Source organism: Sebastes fasciatus, chromosome 13, assembly GCF_043250625.1.
Source record: "Sebastes fasciatus isolate fSebFas1 chromosome 13, fSebFas1.pri, whole genome shotgun sequence".
Taxonomy (NCBI): domain Eukaryota; kingdom Metazoa; phylum Chordata; class Actinopteri; order Perciformes; family Sebastidae; genus Sebastes; species Sebastes fasciatus.
In genome coordinates this window covers 10,997,104-11,016,934 of record NC_133807.1, presented here as the reverse complement: position 1 = coordinate 11,016,934, position 19,831 = coordinate 10,997,104, and the positions used below count along the sequence as shown (strand labels likewise).

The 19,831-nt window shown below is 38.6% G+C and overlaps 2 protein-coding genes and 1 non-coding gene across 7 annotated transcripts; 2 read left to right on the top strand and 1 right to left on the bottom strand.

Moving 5' to 3' along the window:
* Window positions 1-2,073: 2,073 nt before the first annotated feature.
* LOC141780269 (galectin-2-like) lies at window positions 2,074-10,675 on the bottom strand. 5 transcript variants are annotated; one of them, XM_074655420.1, is made up of 6 exons: window positions 10,536-10,675; window positions 9,918-9,984; window positions 3,796-3,889; window positions 3,554-3,633; window positions 2,665-2,836; window positions 2,074-2,409 (listed from the first exon to the last, which is right to left on the bottom strand). In XM_074655420.1, exons 3-6 carry the CDS (start codon window positions 3,802-3,804, stop codon window positions 2,263-2,265), a joined length of 408 nt encoding a protein of 135 aa, XP_074511521.1. In that variant the 5' UTR covers window positions 3,805-3,889; window positions 9,918-9,984; window positions 10,536-10,675; the 3' UTR covers window positions 2,074-2,262. The 5 variants fall into 5 exon arrangements, with proteins under 5 accessions (XP_074511521.1, XP_074511520.1, XP_074511519.1 ...); XM_074655419.1 differs by having other exon boundaries at window positions 9,918-10,069; window positions 10,536-10,673; XM_074655418.1 differs by having other exon boundaries at window positions 9,918-10,088; window positions 10,536-10,649.
* pick1 (protein interacting with prkca 1) lies at window positions 6,961-19,024 on the top strand. Its single transcript, XM_074655417.1, has 13 exons — window positions 6,961-7,133; window positions 8,411-8,485; window positions 9,708-9,819; window positions 9,949-10,077; window positions 12,649-12,715; window positions 12,871-12,960; window positions 13,063-13,116; window positions 13,260-13,322; window positions 13,478-13,611; window positions 15,019-15,111; window positions 15,237-15,287; window positions 15,421-15,565; window positions 17,156-19,024. The coding sequence occupies exons 2-13, from the start codon at window positions 8,445-8,447 to the stop codon at window positions 17,428-17,430; spliced, it is 1,254 nt and encodes a 417-aa protein (XP_074511518.1). The 5' UTR covers window positions 6,961-7,133; window positions 8,411-8,444; the 3' UTR covers window positions 17,431-19,024.
* A 719-nt stretch (window positions 19,025-19,743) lies between these two features.
* On the top strand, window positions 19,744-19,816 carry trnar-ccu (transfer RNA arginine (anticodon CCU)). Its single transcript has one exon. It is a non-coding gene; the product is annotated as a tRNA-Arg (tRNA).
* The last annotated feature ends 15 nt before the right edge of the window (window positions 19,817-19,831 follow it).

Genomic DNA, 19,831 nt, shown 5'->3' with positions numbered 1-19,831 from the left:
AGTTGAGCTATATCATAGAGTTAAAACAAAACTCTCAAATAATATTTTGCCTTATATCATAATGAGCACCAACACCACCAGACATGTGACATCATGTCCAAGTATGAATATTCAGTCTCTAACAAGGTACATGGATAAGTGTGGAAGTCCAAGTATTGGGCGATGGTCGGGGAGTGAGTTAGTGAATGACTTATGGCCCACTCAAAGACACCAGTTCTCTCAATCCAGCCTTGGTAGCCCGCTGACTGTGTGAGAGAGAGATATATGAGTTCCAACACAACTTTCATTGTAACTTCTCACATACAAAATCAGCGTGTGTAGCCCTCATTTCCTCTTATCATGTATGTAATGTAAACTCACCATTTTAAATGAAGTCCCACTCAAGTCCATGAGTCCCATCAGCAGAGTGGATACATGTGGATATACGGTTGTAGTCTTGTCTTGTAGCTCGTGAATTTGCCAGTTTTCTTTGAGAAGACTTTGCCCTGTCCATCCTTGGTGCCTCTCTCGGGGTTTATTCCTACGGTGCACCTGAAAAATGATAGTGTTTCTTCAGGTACTGTGTAAAAATCAAGTTGTGTGAATCACTTAGATTAATGCCACAATAAAAATACAGGTTTTACTGAAAGTATCTAACCTTGAGATTAATTTGAGCGTGCAGGTGTAGAAGGTGGAAAATAATGCAGCAAGCCCCATCGAGAAGGTGGGCTGGATCCCCTCACATATGAAGTGGCCCTCAAGGCTGACCATCCAGCGCCAATAGCTTCCTGCTGTTTCACCTGAAACTTAGAAAGAATTTTCCTCAGTCAACTTCATGGATTTTTAGTCAATGTTTTAAATGAATTGTGTTGAGTGGTGTGCATTACTGGTTGAGAAACCATTTTTTGATCAATTATGAATATTCTGACCATCTGATCTATAGAACATGTGGTTTTCAGATATCATTCAAAAACACTAGTTAGCTAGTAAATAACCTTGCCTTCAATTTTGTATCTTCTCTGCTGAATTACCACCCAATAACCAACATGCACTGAAGTCTTAATGCTACTTTAAATGTTGAAGGGACTTCCATACACTGTAAAATGTATACACCGTCGTTATGCATGAATTCACTGGCAAAATACATGTGTCAGCACATTAACTTAGATATTAACTTGAATACATAGATATTAAAATGAGCTCCTTGTGTTGTCCGATTAATATGCAATCATCTGTGAAATTCTAGCTAGCTGTTGAATCCCTCTATCATGACATGCACATATTCTGTAATGCAAACTAACTGGAAACATCACTGATAACCTTTGCACAGATTTATTAATTAAATAACATTACTACTTACCAAATAATCAGTAAGATGGGAATGGATGAAGAAAAGAACGGATCCAGCCTCACATGTGCAGATCAGGTGAAATTGCTCTTCCCAGAATTAAACAAATACTGCATGAAACTGTTACTGATGATACTTTAGACAGTTGATCAGCAGTAAAGTGCTGTTTTTTAAGAATACATTATAGTTCAGTTAAAAAACGGCCTATGAGCATAATTTAACAGATTTTCTTTTGTATTAACAGTAAAGCACTGTTTTTAGCAATAACAGGTTAATACTGTTGAAATTCTGCTGTAAATTAACAGCAATTGTTTACAGTGTACATAGTAATGTGAAGAAATTACTAGGAAATAAAGTAAAATCAGTAAAATCAATATAATGACCAGTTGTAGAATTACCTGAAATTGCTGTCAAGTATTGGGTAATTACAGAGTAAAATTAAAGCAGAATAAAGAGGTTTTCTCTGTAATTATATGGGAATTAACAAACTGTATTAGTAGAATTACCTGAAATTACTGTAAAGTATTAGGTAATTACAGTAACAACTTGTCATAATATTGATTTTACTTTACTGTTATTTCGTGGCAATTTCTTCAAATTACTACATAATTAAAGCAGCAGTGGGTAGAAATGGAGCAAATATTATTAAAAAAATATGTTTTAATAAAACGGTCACTATATCCTGACAGTAGTGCATGAGACAGATAATCTGGAAAAAAACTACAACCTTTCAAAGACAACAAAACAAGATCATGTGAATTTAAACATTTTATATTATTGTGCACAACAGGACATTTTTAAATAAAGATACATTTCCAATTCACTGAAGATATACATCTCTTGAGATGATTAATATTTCTTACAATAACTGACCAAGTCTCGTCTTTAACCAAAGTGATAAACGTGGCATGCATGTGTTACAACAGTTGTGTCTCTTAGCAGATCTTGAAGGAAGTCAGATTAAAGTCCCCTGCGATTTTGATGTAGCTGATGACATCCATGTCCTCACGGTTGGGAAACTGGACTTCTTGTCCATCAGGAAGCTCCACTTCAAACACGTCTCCAGCCAGCTTCAACACCAGCTAAAATAGAAACAATACAGTAAAACCTTTTTTTATTTTTAGTAGAAATTCTCTGAGACAGAAATCTCAAAACCTCTCCAAACAAAATCTACCTGCATGGCTAAATATCGCTATCGAGGAAATGTGTTTCTTGTGATTTGGATGAACTGACCCTTTAAGCATTTTTTTTTTTTAAATCCTAGCTAAACCTTCCACAGCTTTTCTTTTTTTCAAAAAATACACACATTTTTACTTCCTTCAGTCAGATTCCCTCACCTTGACCTCTGTGCCCCTCTGTAGGGGGTTGTGTATTTCCCGCTTCTCATCGCCCCAACAACCGTCAGTCTTTGAGTTGCAAACAAGAACGGCTCCATCATTGTCATCATGAAAACGAGGGTTAAAGTGCAGTGCCAGGTCGTCTGCACCAGAGCCGAGGTCGATCTGGAATCTGAGTGGATCGGAGATTATACAATAAAGGTGGTCTTAATATCAAGGCGTTTGCAGAGCTTAGGAGGCCACACAAGATCAATATTACAGGCTATATTATAATTATATAAGTCCCATTTTTCCAGTTTTCCAGAATGCATCTGCATAAATATCACCATATTATTTTATTCAGTTAAAGGTCCCATATTGTAAAAAGTGAGATTTTCATGTCTTTTATATTATAAAGCAGGTTTAAGTTCTATATAAATACTGTGAGAGTATCAAAACACTCAATATACGGAGAAGTACACACAGCCCGTATTCAGAAACTGTGCATTTGAAACAAGCCGTCAGGATTTCTGTCCATTTGTGATGTCACAAATCTACAATATTTAGACCATTTAACAGTTTTAAACGTAAACATTCTAAATGTGTCCCAGTTTATTTCCTGTTGCAGTGTGTGTGAATGACATCAGCTGACAGGATGTAAACATGGATCCAAGCTGTTGCCTAGCAACGCAATTCTGTTGAAATGCACTAAAACTGAGTGTTTCAGACAGAGCATGACTACAGGTATATTCAGACAGACACTATAAGAAAAATAATGTGTTTTTTTAACATTAAAGCATGTAAACATATTCTAGTAGAAACCCAAAATACAAACATGAACCTGGAAATGAGCACAATATATTCCCTTTAAGCTAATATAAAATAAATGTAATGCGTTTGGTTCGCTCACCTCTCAGCATCGTGCAGAATCATCCCCTTTATTTTCAGCTGATCTCCAGCTCTCAGATTCACATTCTTCAATTCAAGTTGCTGAGAAACACATTTCAGGGTTTCAAATCATTTAATCAGAAAATTGAATATCACTGTTAGCCATAATGGTATTGATATTTTTATTCATCTATTTACAGAAGCAAATCCATAATGTCTTCATATGCAGTGAAATAAAAGCAGAAACAAAGCAGTGAAACTTACCATGCTCATTCTGGGTGCTGGTGTTGGTGAACAGTCCTGGAGCTAATGGAAGATGTAGGAAGATGGTCTTTGCACACAAGCACAGTATTCTGCCCTGGAAGACAAAAAGTAAGTGGTATGACTGTGAAGTTTAACCTAATTTATAATATCAAGCACAAAGGATTCAGTTAAAGGACTTTTAACCGCTACAATGTGGCCCATTCATCATCATGAAAACCAGGTAGTCTATTCAATGCAGATGCACTGCACTCTCTAATCAAATAAGATGAATTGTCTCGTTAATCACAGAACAGGCTGTGAGTAACAGCTGCCACAGTGTCACTGTAAAGTGTTTGCACAAACTACTCTGCCAAGAGCTATTTCAAAAGTTTTAGATTGGGAGCTATTGTGTACGTTGAGGAGAGTCTTCAAGACATTACTGATTACATTGGAGCAAAAAACACCACCTACCAGAGTACACTGTTCCTGTTAAACTCATCCTAGAAATTAAAGCACATTGTCATGCTTGACCTGTGTGCTTGATCATTAAAAATAAATAATAACAATAACATTTAACAATACATAGACCTACGTGTGTCTTATTGATTCTTAGGCTGTTGTTCTCTATCACAATAACACTGGATGTCTCTTTAATAATTAATAATTTATTTTATTTAAAAAAATTATTGTCTACCAATGATCCTCTCTCCTGTCTCTTCATAATACCTGATACCTATATGTATCACTTTGGCCGACAGCACAGTGACCAAACTGTCAATTAGAAATAAATCTATTTATCAATCTATTATTATAAGCTATAATAGTTGTCTAGTTGTCACAGTTAAAATATATGTATATATAAATATATGGATGTATATATACATCCATATATATATATACATATATATACAAATTACAAATTTATATTACTTATTTTATATTTATATATGTTTATATTTAAGCCCTATACTTTAGTTTGCACTATTTTATGTATCAGATTCTCATTTTGCTATTATTTGCATGATTTAGCTTTTTAATATACATATTTAATAACCATTGTCGATGGGAACCTGAGAAACTTGAACTTGATTATCTGTATTGGTGGACATGGTTATCAACTATTAAAAATCCCTGACCTACAGTATGTAACAGTAACATCGTCAAGTGAACCCAGCCTTCCTCGTCCTGGTTCCTAATTCATTCAGTTTGGCCTTTTGTTTTGAAAGTATTCGCCGGAAGTGGTAGTTAATATCTTGCAGTTCCAAACTGTGACCACTGGAGGGCGGTATATATACATTTATTTAAAGCCAACCTCAAGTGGTCACAGTGTGGAGCTGCGGTACCTGTTACATTAAGGGGAGACACTAAAAAGCGAATAAAATAAAGAAATAAAATAAAATAAAATAAAATAGAACTAAATTAAATTTAATTTAATTTAATTTAATTTAATTTAATTTAATTTAATTTAATTTAATTAAAAATAAAAATAAAAATAAAAATAAAAATAAAATAAAATAACTAATGGATATCGCCATGAAACTTACCCAGTTCATTACTTATATTAAGGAAATTCGTTTTAGTATTACAACTTTTCTGACAATGCATGTTTAAATATGCAAACGAGCCATTATTATATTTCAAGTATATGCTTATTTGCATACATTTGCAGAACAAAAACCTGAACATTGGATAAAATCAGATTCTAAATTATTGTTTCATTTTGTTGACATATTAGAGTCAAAGGTTTTTACTGGGGGCATTTTGGATATCTCTTTTTATCACTCCATAAATCAGAAAATACTGTCACCAGCCATAAAAAAAAACTATTTTCACCATGTTTTTGGTCTAAAATGTTATATAAATTAGGCTATGCTATATTCTATATAAACAAAATCCTCATTAAAACCCTTCAGAATACAGATGGGAGTGAAACTGGAACGTTTGGTGTGTGTCAGTGCTACTGAAGTGGAGATTTCTGGCTCAGAGTTTGAGAAAAACCTTATTCAGATAAATAAACCTTTAAATAAATAAAGGCCGGGTACCCAGGTGAGTAGGGTAAAAACTTTTAACAACTAGTTATCATCATGAAACCCATGAATCCCCCAGCTGATTACTTGCATTAAGACAATTAGCTTTTGTTTTATAATTTTTCTGACATTTTATGTTAAAATAAGCAAATGAGGCTTTATGTAATGCTAACTTTCGTTGAATTTAGGAGAAAGCTACACACACAAATAGACAAAGTAGTAAAATAAACACCTAACTGTGTATTTTGGATGTTTTCTTTCCAGTAGTCTGAGTGAAGACACTCTATTTTGAAAGTATTCACCGGAAGTGGTAGTTAATATCTTGCAGTTCCACACTTTGACCACTGGAGGGCAGTAAAACCACATCGTCATGATCACACTCTGAGGGCTTCCTGGAAGCAATTACATGGGCTTTATATTGGTTGATTAAAAACAAGTATATATTAATATAGATACATATAAACATACACAGTTTAAATATCTGTAGTATTTCAACTGAAGAATTTTTTTTTTTTTCTTTTTCATACAATCTATGGGTCATCCTGTACAACAACTTCCACTTCATTATTAAACAGAGACAGGGAAAGGTGGCAGATGCAATGGGAGGAAGAGAGGAAAGGAAGGTGGTTTTACAGAGTTCAAAGGAAAGTGGGAGAAATGAGGTGTGTGGGAAGGAACAGGAGAGATGAGACAATCATATCAAGACTTAGATTTGGACACACTGGACTAAACAGCACACTATTTAAAATAGGTAAACATGACACAGGTAGATGTAATTACTGTGGACAAGAGGAAACGGTGGAGCATGTAATGTTGCATTGTGAGAGATATGAGGAAGAAAGAAGGCATTTGAGTCAAGGCCTCAAAGTTATTAAAGTACACTTTGATTTAATAGATATTCTACAAAAGAACTCACTAAATGAGTGTTATAGAACATTATTTCAGTATCTTACACAAATTCATATGATTGGAAAAATATGAGGTTGTTTGTTTTCTTTTTTTTCTATTTTTATTTTGATGTTATTTTTATTTTATTTATTTTTTGGGGATAAGGTAATTATTAGCCAGAATGATCCACACTCCAGACCAGCTGGTGGCGGTAATGCACCAAATCGTTGTTTACCAACCGCCAATAAACCTCAAAGAAGCAGAAGAAGAAGAACTTCCGCTTCGTTACCCGGAAGTGACGAAGGAAAGTAAACATAGGAGCTTGTCAGTGGATCCAGAAATTAAGATCATTGCGACTAATCCTAGCGATTTTATAAAGATATTGTGCATTTTATGCATGCTAAGACACATCTGAGTGAGAAACTGGTGCAAAGTATAATAAAGGTAAGTCGTTTACGGCGTTTTAACGTTCCTGAACAAGAGAAATGTGTTATTCCACCTGTTAATAGCAGCTAACGTTACAGTAGCCATCGTTGCAGCAGCTAACGTTACAGTAGCCATCGTTACAGTAGCCATCGTTACAGTAGCCATCGTTACAGTAGCTAACGTTACAGTAGCCATCGTTACAGCAGCCATCGTTACAGCAGCTAACGTTACAGTAGCCATCGTTACAGTAGCCATCGTTACAGTAGCTAACGTTACAGTAGCCAACGTTACAGTAGCCATCGTTACAGTAGCCATCGTTACAGTAGCCATCGTTACAGTAGCCAACGTTACAGTAGCCATCATTACAGTAGCCATCATTACAGTAGCCAACGTTACAGTAGCCATCGTTACAGTAGCCATCATTACAGTAGCCATCATTACAGCAGCCAACGTTACAGCAGCTAACGTTACAGTAGCCATCGTTACAGTAGCCATCGTTACAGCAGCTAACGTTACAGTAGCCATCGTTACAGTAGCCATCGTTACAGTAGCCATCGTTACAGTAGCTAACGTTACAGTAGCCATCGTTACAGTAGCCATCGTTACAGTAGCTAACGTTACAGTAGCCATCGTTAGCAAGCAGTTTTCTTACCGTTGGCCTCAGTCAGGACAAAATAAATATTACTGTCGTTGTTTTTAATCTCATAAAGTCGTTTTATGTAGTTCAACTGTCACTGTCATGCATTCACTCATTTATCTGTCAGAATAAGGTAGTTAACATGCACTGAAAGTTACCAGCTGTTTGTCCAGCTGCTGCAGCAGCTAGTCTTCTCTCTGCCTGCACAGCACTGACATCGATGGGATTAGGGAAAGGGTGTAAATGCATATGAACACCAGCTATTCTAATACCAGCTTTTTTGTGTATGTTGGAGTGGTTCTTCAACATGTTGCTGCAATGTTTTGTCTTATCTGTTTGTTCCACGTGTGCGACTGCGTGAGTCTGTAGGATTTTCTAAGAGAACAACAGTTCTCTGTGAATTTAATGAGCTGCAAAGCTTGTCAGTGTCCTGCTTTATTTTGAGCTTAATTCCATTTGATATATACATTATATTGTATTTCCCACCAGAATGAGCTCACTTTACATCACGTTGTATTGCATTGGTAGCCCCATACTGACAGAGCTGCTCAAACTGTCAGAAAAAGCTGTCTTGATATTTCTGTCCTCACTTTATCAAATTTCAGCTACAGTCACACAATATTTAGGGTAATGTTTTTTTTGTTGTAATCCCTCACAGGTTTTGTCAGGGACGGGAGTGAAACTGTCCTTCTATGTTCACTGACATGGACTATGAATTGGAGGAGGACAAACTGTGAGTCACAATTAGGTTTTTTCCTTTTTATGATCAGTTATGTGCTTCAGTGTGTTTAACAGTATTTTTAAATCTTCAGTTTATACATGGGACCACATACACTGACAAATCGAACCATGTTGGGACTGAGATATTACTGAACCCGTATAACAGTAGCTGACAGTGTGAGCTTATAAATGCTGATATGACCTTTGCCCTCATTCCTCTCCTCATTGAACTATCCATCCATCCATTCATCCATTTTCTTCCGCTTATCCGGGGCCGGGTCGTGGGGGCAGCAGGCTTAGCAGGGAATTCCAGACGCCCTTGTCCCCAGCAACATTTTCCAGCTCTTCCCGGGGGACCCCGAGGAATTCCCAGGCCAGACGAGATATATAATCTCTCCAGCGTGTTCTGGGTCTACCCTGGGACCTCTTACCAGGTGGCCATGCCCGGAAAACATCCAAAGGGAGGCGTCCAGGTTGCATCCTGATCAGATGCCCGAATCACCTCAGCTGGCCCCTTTCGACGCGAAGGAGCAGCTGCTCTACTCCGAACTCCCTCCGGATGTCTGAGCTCCTCACCCTATCTCTAAGGCTGAGCCCAGCCACCCCATGAAGAAAGCTCATTACGGCCGCTTGTATCCGCAATCTTATTCTTTCGGTCACAACCCAAAGCTCATGACCATAGGTGAGGGTTGGAACATAGATGGACTGGTAAATCGAGAGCTTTGCCTTCCGGCTTAGCTCCCTCTTCACCATAATGATCCGGTACAGCGCCCACATAAGTGCTGACGCTGCACCGAACCGCCTGTCCATCTCCCGCTCCATTTCACCCTCACTCTTGAACAAGACCCCAAAATACTTCCCTTGTATTTGACTTTGTGCTGAGTATTGGACATAGCTCTCACTTTGGTTATACATGACCGGATAGCCCCGGCACCCCATATTCCCGCAGTAACCCCCACAGGACTCCCCTCCAAGTCCACAAAACACATGTAGACTTGATGTGCAAACTCCCATGACCCCTCCAACTACCCTGCGAGGGTAAAGAGCTTGTCCACTGTTCCACGGCCAGGACGGAATCCGCATTGTTCCTCTTGGATCCGAGGTTCCACTTATTGAACTGACTGTTCATAAACTTGAAGAGCTTTATACTATAATGCTGTACTTATGAAGATTTTGCAAATACAGTGTCAACTAAATACTACAAATCTCAACGTATCATGTTTTCTCCTCCACAGGGGGATACCAACAGTACCTGGTACCGTGTGTCTGAAGAAAGACGCTAATAATCTTATAGGGATCAGCATTGGTGGTGGGGCACAGTACTGTCCTTGTCTCTACATTGTCCAGGTAGGTGCAGAACACATGATTGTAACCGTGTTTATGAATCTATCACAGGACATTTCTGTCAAGTATAAAATGTAAGAAGACATCTGTGTCATTGGTACCTTTTTTAATGTGGTTTCTGCTCGTTCACAGGTCTTTGATAACACCCCAGCAGCTCTGGATGGCACACTGGCAGCAGGTGATGAAATTACAGGCGTGAATGGAAAACCAGTGAAGGGAAAGACCAAAGTGGAGGTGGCCAAGATGATTCAAGCTGTGCAGGTACACAAATACTGGGAATGGAATCACAGTCCAGAGTCATTTACAGTCCTGAACAACACCAGGGTATACTCAGATGGCTTATTACTAACCTCTTCTACAATCCTGTGGATGCACAGTATATAGTTGGACCAATTCCATTCAGTTTTCTCTGTTAGCGATTAAAGTAGTTGATGACTAAGACAGAAAAATAAAACCCAACCACCGGCTAAATGCAGATAACTTTGTTTTGTGACTGGTGGGTTTGTTTTTGCCTCATCGTTCACTCAGGCGGGAAATCAGTCTTTCTTTGAATGTTTTTATATTCAGAAAACCCCCCAGTATGTCCTCCTCGCCTGACAATTAATAGTTACACCGACTAAACTCCACACCACAAATGATGAGTGTCTTTTAATGCATTCAAAAAAGAAATTAAGCACATGAATAGAAACATGCAAAAAAAGGAATAAAACATTACTCACATTTCTGTGTCCCGCCGGGGCTGCAGATTAATCAGTGAATAGTCCAACAGTTATTACTAATTATGGGTGCAAACCCACCATCGGACTGTGGAGAAGAGGGACTTTACTGGCTTGCTCAGCTGTACTAAAGAAGTCTGGACAATAGCCCATAGCATAACATCACCAGTGCAGAGTGGCTGTGTTGTTTTTGGCATCCATTGTTCGCACCCAGAAAATTCCATGACTTCCTGTGTGATGGATTAAAGGCGGGGTGCAATGTGGGATTTAAAGGATTAGATGGGGTTGCTGTTACCCATTCAGCGCAAATGAATGTGCACGTGAGTTTCGCGCTCGGCACCATGAAGCTGGAAAAGTTTTAAATTTGACCACATGTAATAGGATAACACATTGTATTTAAAGAATTTATAGATTTTTATCAAATTAAATGAATGGAAGATAGGATTTGTTTTCTAGAGATGATCTGCTTTTTTGTGATCAACTATTTATTTAAAGTTTTTATAGGGGAAGCACCATTACAGTTACAGATGTGACATAAGGCTGAGTGAAATACCACCGTTTCTTTTGTGTAATATTCTGAATGAGTAAACAAGCAAGCAAAGTGCATGAAAACATAGCAGGAAAAGACAGTTAAACGTTTTTGGCATCACAGTTGCATGAGCACGAGTATATACACAACGCGGCTGTAAAGGTGGACGAGTCGGCATGCTGACGTTAAGTAGTCTCATTATGACACTTTTTAGCAACAGCCTTTTTTAAGACACATAAAGGCTTCAAAATTCATGAGTGGGATATTTATTGATGTCTTTTATATTGTAGAACAAAACGTGACCCTCTTTTACCTGAGCTGTGTGTTAAAACACTGCCTTTAAAAACTTCAGAAAATGCTGTGGTGGTCTTTTTTCAGAATTGTTTCTAAAAGACGAGGCCTTAACGCTACTAAAACAACACTCCGGGTGTATTTTGTCCAAACAATGTTTGTTTGGCAATGATTTCAATATTTGAGTTACAAAATAAATGCACGAGAAATTGTATTTTTACTTTATAGTATTTTTGAGCATTTTTATATTTAATGTTTATACTTGACTTTGGATTATTTTTGTTATCTTATTACCATTGTTATTGATCTCATTTGTTATTGTCTGCGTTTTACTTGATCACATTTCATTATTATAATAAAACTACTCCATTTGGAGTCAAAATTATACAATTTAGTTGTTTTTTTATGGATTTTATACTGTGCACAATGGTAGAATCTGATGATGCACAGGGTAAATGTCATGACCAAAGGCTCCATTGTGTGCACATAGCCTCCTGTAGTGGATATCAGGAGTATTTTATAGCCAGATTCCCTTTCAAGAGGTAGAAAACCCATTTGGCACACTTTGGGTGTCCAAATGGAGAGTCCGCCTGGTCCTATCCTCACTAAAACCTTTGTAGAATCGATGTGCTTTATGTTATTTATATCTGCTTTGGCACAGTTGTAGTCAAGGAGTTGCTGAATGAATTCAGTGGCATCTCTGTGCACAGCATTATTGCTATAAAGGTGTTATCCACTGTCTAATCTAGAAAACATTTTAGGCGAGGATAAAAATGTAAATTTTTCCTTTGGTTCATCACAATTTACTCAGGCATAGTAACAGTTACAATGGTACTTACACTGGCGACTAACTCTCTGAGGTCTTACCGATCCATAGAGACCAAGATCATGCATGTAGACCTGCTAGTTGTGGAGCTATTCTTGATTTATTTTGGGTATATCTGTCTAGGCGAACCACACCTTCCAGCACCCTAGGAGGCTAAGAGGTTAAGCTTGTGTTAACCACAGACCTCATTTTAGGCATCTAACTAAAAACCAATTGACTTCCAGACGGAGGAACTGGAAGTGCTAAAATGCGAACTCATTTCCAGGTTTTAGGACTCATTCCTCATTCCACTCTATGGGGCGCCATAACACACGAGTCTCCAGATTCAACCAGGTAGCAAGTGGGCGCAGAGCAAAACACCACGAGTACCATTCAGAATTGGACAGTTGGCGATGGTCTACTTTTAAATGTATACAGTTTATTTGCTGTTGTTGATTCAACTGTGTATCTCTTGATTTATGTTTTGACAGGGAGAGGCAGTAATCCACTACAACAAACTGCAGGCCGACCCCAAACAGGGGAAGTCTCTGGATATAGGTATCACCTCCACTTGACACACACACACACACTCACACTCACTATTAGTCTTGATTCATTTTCGTTTGTTTGTATTACAGGGATTTTTTCCAGTGCTGTATGTATGTGTGTGTGTGTGTGTGCATTAAACACATACAGTATGTTGTGTGTTTCAGTGCTGAAAAAAGTCAAACATCGCCTGGTAGAGAATATGAGCTCCGGCACAGCAGATGCTCTTGGACTCAGTAGAGCTATTCTATGCAACGGTGAGATTATTATTATTATTATTATTATTATTATGAGCATTCTGATTTTATTAGTGAATTTATAGAAAGCTCAACTCGCATGGATTCATTTTACTTTGACAGACGGACTGGTCAAAAGACTGGAGGAGCTGGAGAAAACAGCAGAGCTCTACAAAGGTAAAGAATAATCAAATTATAAAACTGTCCCTCTGTAACCTAAAGTGTTGCAGTTTAGAGTGATAAATAAGATAACATTACTGTAAAGATTCACCTGTTGCTGTTTGTTCAAACCATTGTCTCTTTATTCTGTTTGCTTGTAGGGCTGATGGAGCACACCAAGAGGTTGCTCAGAGCTTTCTTTGAGCTTTCTCAAACTCACAGAGGTGAGTTATTGTGATCAAAATCAGAAATTTGCTTTTTTTACCTTTTTGAAATTGACTAGCAAAGAAGAAAAACACAAGACAGATCATCTTAATAGATGTCAATTTATCTCAGCTTTAGTTTCTAATGTATCTGATTTGAAAATCTTCCCCTCCAGCTTTCGGGGATGTTTTTTCCGTCATCGGGGTACGAGAGCCCCAGGCTGCAGCCAGCGAGGCTTTTGTGAAGTTTGCCGATGCTCACCGCAACATTGAGAAATACGGTATTCAGCTGCTAAAGACCATCAAGCCTGTGAGTACAGATTCAAGTTTGGCTTTGAAGCATTGAGAAAACTCAGACCTCTTAAAGGACCAGTATGTAATGTATGTACTGTAATAAATCATAAAAGGACCATAATATGGCATCAAAGATGAAGGAAACATGCTTAATTGAAATACTGGCTTCTCTGACAACAATGCTACAGCCAGTATGTTCTCCTTTGAAATTTCCACTCCGGTTCGGAATGTCTGTTTTTGTTTTGGCCGGTGTGATCCCGTCCGCTGCCCATTTCAACACCCCGCTGCCACATATGAAACAAATTGACACGGAAGCAAGCAAATGAACTGGATCAACAGAGATAACATTAACATTAGATTCTACCCGACCTGAAAAGCCTCGGCACATCTCTCTGTGGTCCGTGCGCAGCTGGGTTATCAAGGCAGCGAGTATTTGAGACACACAGCCGGTGAAGTGATTCCAACTACTGCTGGCCAGAGGCTAACGCGGTCGTGTCTAGAAGTGCGAAAACTGCGAAAACGTGTGCTGTCGTCCGTCACAGCGGAGGAGCGGACGGGCGACGGCTCCAATGTTTTGAATTTGGACTACAGCCGTCGGTGCTACATATTGTTCCTTTTAAAGAGAAAACATGAAAGTTTGTAAAGCCGGGCTCAGACTACAGGAGATTTGGGCCAATTTATCTCCGATTCACCCAACAACCGGAGGGGAAATCCGGTCCAGGACCTTGAACGATACCGATGTTCAGCCCAGATTATCGGGTAATATGAGGGGTTTACAGATCCAGTCTTAAACCTCCCAAACTGTTCACAGACTCATCGAGGCCGCCCCGATAATTTCAAACATGTTAGGAGTTAAAATCTGGATGAATGTGTCAGTACTTTCTGAGCGGGACCACATTATCCAATGAGAGAGCAGCTGACGGTGTTGCCAAGCAACGCTAAATATTCTAGCCCTTGAGGCTGACGTTAGTTAGCATACTGCTGTGAACAGATATTAAAACTGACAGTTAAAATCCCACCTCCAGTTCTCGTTGAAGACTAGACCGCGTCTCCCCAACCATTTTCTCATTTAGCCTTCTGCTTTTGTTTTTTTCTCACTGCAAAGCATTACTACAGCTAACTGTAGCACCACGTCAGTCACCGTTTTGTTTACACCTGCTTCCCGATATCACGTGAGATCACGTGAGGTGATGCGTGGCTTCCTCTGGCACGATAAACTTAATAATATCCTGTAGTGTGTGATGCGCCATTCTTTTCAAAATCTTGCAGTGTGTGCATGTTTGAGATTAGAGAGAAGAACATCTGTGAAGATTGTTGCTCTGTCTATTGTGCATCTGTCATGTGTGGATCTGGTGACATGACTGCACGGTCTGTCTGACGTCATACCAAACCTCATCATATCATATCTTATCTTGTCGTGCAGATGCTCCACGATCTGAACACGTACCTTCACAAGGCCATACCAGACACGAAGCTCACCATCCGCAAGTACCTGGATGTGAAGTTTGAGTATCTGGTAAGGCAGCAGCACTCTGTGCCTTTGGCTTTAGTGCGATGTACAGCACAGTGCCATCGCTTGTAAATCTGACTGATACTAAACAAGTCAACAGAGAAACAGCATGAATTCCTTGTGTCTTTCAGTCGTACTGCCTGAAGGTGAAGGAAATGGATGATGAAGAATACAGCAGTATTGTGAGTTCCCATTTTCATGATATAAACGAGATTTACAGGTTGCCAACGGAAAACATGTTGCTTTTGACTTCTCTCGGAGGATTCTTGTACTCATATTATCTGAAGCAGTGATTTAATGTGCTTCGTCTTACAGGCCATGGGGGAGCCCCTGTATCGTGTCAGCACTGGTAACTACGAGTACCGTTTGGTGCTGCGGTGTCGGCAGGAGGCTCGCGCCCGCTTCGCCAAAATGAGGAAGGACGTTCTGGAGAAGATAGAGCTGCTGGATCAGAAACATGGTCTGTTGTTGTTTTTTATAGCTATTTATTTTTTTCCATTACTCACTCTATCAGGTGTTAACTGGCACCGGTGAAGTACCATCATTACATCTGTCTGGTCAGTTTCTCTCTATCCACCACAAATGGGACTGTTAATTGTTATTAATCATAGGACATTATTTTAAAAGCTCACAGCTGATGTTATTTTTTATTTAGTAGTTAAATACATGCTATAGAAATGCTAACATGTAGACTAATATGCCTGTTATATAACATGTTATAGTTACATGCTATTTTTTTTTTTATCAGGTTTATAATTCTATTTTTAATATTTCTGTTCTCATTCCTTTAAGGGCCATCATAACTGATAATAATAATAATTAAATAATAATAATGATAAAAAATAGTGTAATGCCGTGAAAATCTCATACCGTTACAACCCTACCACCTGGCCATGCCAGGATGTATGAGGTCAAAGGTCAGAGCACAAAAACAGGTTTTTGCTCACATTGCTGTCTGATATTTAAAACAGGATTTAAGAGGTGAAGGTGTAAGACAGTATATATACCACACAAGACGGAGAGAGAGGTTAACAAGTTGCATATTTATTCAGTGTCCACAGTTTTAATTAGAAATGTTTCAAAACGTTTCATGTAAAGCATATTTTAACAGCGTTAGATTTTCACTATATACCAGTGATTCTAGAGATAATATCATACTAACCTCCTTTTGGCTAAGATAATGTTGGACGCTTTAGTTGTGATTAGAATTAAATTAAAAGGCAGGGTCGGTGATCTTGAGAAACTAGCAAGAGTACACTAGATTTTTAAAAATGATCCAACCTAAAAAGCCAGCCCAGTGTTGCCAACTCTTTTCCAATTAAAGGAGCAGCACTAGCTCCAAACGTCGCTAAATCTAGAGGGAAAGTCGCCAAGTCAGCAACACTGACAGCCCGTCCCTTCAGGCCTCCCTCCAAAGCCACTTTCCCTAAATTATCATTATGAACGTAAACAACGAACATGGCCACTGTTGGGACTCACAGCTGTCAAGCTACTGTAGCAGCTTGTGGAAGACTCGTATGAGTGCACGGGCAGAGAGCGTGCAGGTAGACGGGTAGCCCGTCCATTCATTACATTCAGGCGGAATTAAATGATTGGACCGACTTATTACAGTCCTACGACAGCCACAGATACCGGATTTTTTTTGTATTTGTCAGAGCATTTGATTTATTGATTGCTGTCGGGATGTAATAAGAATTTCAACTAATATAACATCAAATGTATTTTAACAGCACTACCAGCCCTTTAAATCATTATCAGGATTTAGTCTGCAAAAATGCACAATGCAGAGAAATGTAAATATATGGAGCAGAAAAAAGTAATACAATAATAAGCTCTGCCTGAGGAGAGCTATAGCAACCATTTCAGGTTAAGTCAATTCAGCAATTTGATCTCATATAATCTGTCCCTCAGTACCAGATCAGAAAACCACACAGTGTCCTGTTGCCCTCGTTAATTTCTTTATGTTTTTCAATGTGCGACTTTAATTAGCCGTCACTGAGTTTATTAACATATATACCCCACTCATCTCCCTACTCTTCTTCACCTACAGTCCAGGACATCGTGTTCCAGCTGCAGCGCTTCGTCTCAGGCATGTCCCATTACTATGACGAGTGCTACGCCGTCCTGAAGGAGGCGGATGTCTTCCCCATCGAAGTGGACCTCTCCCGCACCATGATCAACTACGGCAGCCAGTCCTTCTCCTACACTGGAGATGATGAGGAGGAGGAGGAGGAGGAAGAGGGGGGAGGAGGAGGAGAGGAAGGAGGGAGCAGCGCGGGGAGACAAGCGGAGAACGGCGCCGAGAAACTGATCGATGATGAATGAGAGTGAGTGTGTTATTTGTGTGTGTGTGAGTGTGTGTGTGTGTGTTTTTCTTGTGGAAATGAAGTCCACCCTTCTATCATAACTGTTCCTTCACTGCATTTAATGTCAATGCACTCACCAAGCAGCGATCTTTGCAATGGAGTATAGCAGTTGAAATGGATAACACTGTCGTCACAAAGGTGTATACTACTGAAAATTGCTGCTATAATGCTGTATGTTTTTTTCTTTTGGTGGTGTTTTCTTCCTGGGACACTCACATCTACAGCTTTGTGATTATTTTACCATTGCAACTTTTGACTCAACTTTCTGCTTTTTGATGTGTCCTCCACACATAAGGTCATTGTTGTTTAATGACCGTGAGAGAGAGACACAACTAACAGAAGGCAAGTTTATTTTAATCTGAATGCTATAGAGGGGTTTTAATGTGACGGAGTAGGATTTATATGCTTATGAGGTGTGCCTTCTTAGCTCTTAATGAAGCGTAATGGGTCCAGGCTGCGTGTTAATGTGCATATTGTGGATTGGTGAAGTTACACTTTGATTTTAAAATTTTTATTTTGTTACTTTCTTTGCCACAAACTTGTCGTATTTTGGACAGGGATTTATTTAACTACCTAAAATGATATTTTGCGGTAAATGTTAAGTGTCTCCTCAGCTTAACAAACAAATGGCAAATGACACTACTGGATAAATATACAAAATATGAAGGTGTTGTGGAAGATGATGACTGAATGAAGAGTTTGTTACATCCAGCTGTTACATTCCTTTATCTTCTGTTTTTTATTTTGTTCTTCTGAGCATATTTTTAGGTGTTTCACAACAAGGGAGAGCTTGCATTTGCCACAGCGTTCAGCTCTGAACAGCTTCACAACCAAAGTCTTTTTTTAAGGTCATTCCATCTGTTGCACCTACTCATACTGCATGCTTCAATTTAAAATATATTTTTCTTTCTCTTGTAACACACTCGCGTTGCTCACTTCCCCTCAACAGTATGGTTTTTTTTCCGTTCCAGCAGTGCCCTGGTAGTGTTTAGGAGGAGAAAGGTAATGGACACACACAGCCTCACGTAGCTTTACCACTGTGTGGAAATCATGGATGATTAAAAAATACAAACACTACATGTAAATAAGTACTGTATGTACAAAGGGAAAGGGTGTAAAAACTGTTACCACATTATTTATTCTTTTCGTCAAAGTATATTTAAAAAATTTTAATGAGATAAAAGAATCATTATATATTATAGTGAATATAACTTTCCACTTCTGTGGCTCTTTGTTGTCTTCAGGGGATTTTCATGATTTACTATTGGGAACACTTGGGGGCAGCATCACATCAGATAACACTGTAATGCAGTCTGCAGCAAGTACAATGTGTTGAAATGTTTTGTTTGTGTATTGTTTTCTTTTTCTGAATAACTGGAATGTAATGAATCAGGAGGTCCAACTGTATGTTAATTTGTCTTGCACAGATCGGTTCATAGACACCTACAGCATATTACCTGAAATTATTATTTTGACTTGCACTTAATTTACTATATGAATCATAAAATGGCCTAACGGTTGTTTTGTACCATGAATAAAAAAAATAATAATAATGATGAGTATAGTGTCTGGCCTATTTTAAAGGGACATAAAAGAGTGCTCCAGGGAAGACACATTTTTGTAGGCCAACCAGGAAGTTAGCATCACACTGGTTCCCACAAAAAACCAATGGGGTTTTTCTTTTGGATTATTGCCAAAACAATAATCTATGTGGCAAACAAATGTTTATGATACTAAAAAAATCTGTTCAGCAAGATAATCTCCACAAATAAACACCACTTTTATGATTTTTTGAAGCGTGGATGCAATAGCCAGAAATAAAATGCTAACGTTAGGCTAAAAACGAGCTACATCACGGTCGCATGAGCGCGAGTATAGGAGTCTCATTTAGCCACTTGTTAGCAACCGTCTTTTTTAAACATATAAAAGCTTCAATATTCACGAATGGGATATTTACTGATGTACTTTATATCGTAGAACAAAATGTTGAAATCGCTTAAGCTTGTGTAAACCACAGACCTTATTTCAGGCATCTAACTAAAAACCAATTAAAAAAAACATTAACTTCCAGACGAGGGAACCGGAAGTGCTAAAATGCTGAGTCATTTCCCGGTTTTAAGACTCAATCCTGTAGCAATCTATTGTCTTTTTTTCGACTGACGTTTATTTGTTGTTTTTCTTTAAATGTTAAATATTATGTGCTTGTTCATGTGACACCTGTGACGTTTATTCATGTATAAATACCCACATGATATGGAGGATGTGCCACATAGCCCCAGTGGCCTAATGGATAAGGCACTGGCCTCCTAAGCCAGGGATTGTGGGTTCGAGTCCCATCTGGGGTGAAATATTTTACCCCT

Coding starts and splice junctions, on each gene's coding strand:
- LOC141780269 (XM_074655420.1), bottom strand. Junction 2,837..3,553: donor ATTCTGCACGATGCTGAGAG/GTGAGCGAACCA, acceptor CGATCCACTCAG/ATTCCAGATCGACCTCGGCT. Junction 2,410..2,664: donor AGAGGGGCACAGAGGTCAAG/GTGAGGGAATCT, acceptor TTTCTATTTTAG/CTGGTGTTGAAGCTGGCTGG.
- pick1 (XM_074655417.1), top strand. CDS start 8,445: ATGTTCACTGACATGGACTATGAATTGGAGGAGGACAAACT. Junction 9,820..9,948: donor CTTGTCTCTACATTGTCCAG/GTAGGTGCAGAA, acceptor GCTCGTTCACAG/GTCTTTGATAACACCCCAGC. Junction 13,612..15,018: donor TGCTAAAGACCATCAAGCCT/GTGAGTACAGAT, acceptor CTTGTCGTGCAG/ATGCTCCACGATCTGAACAC.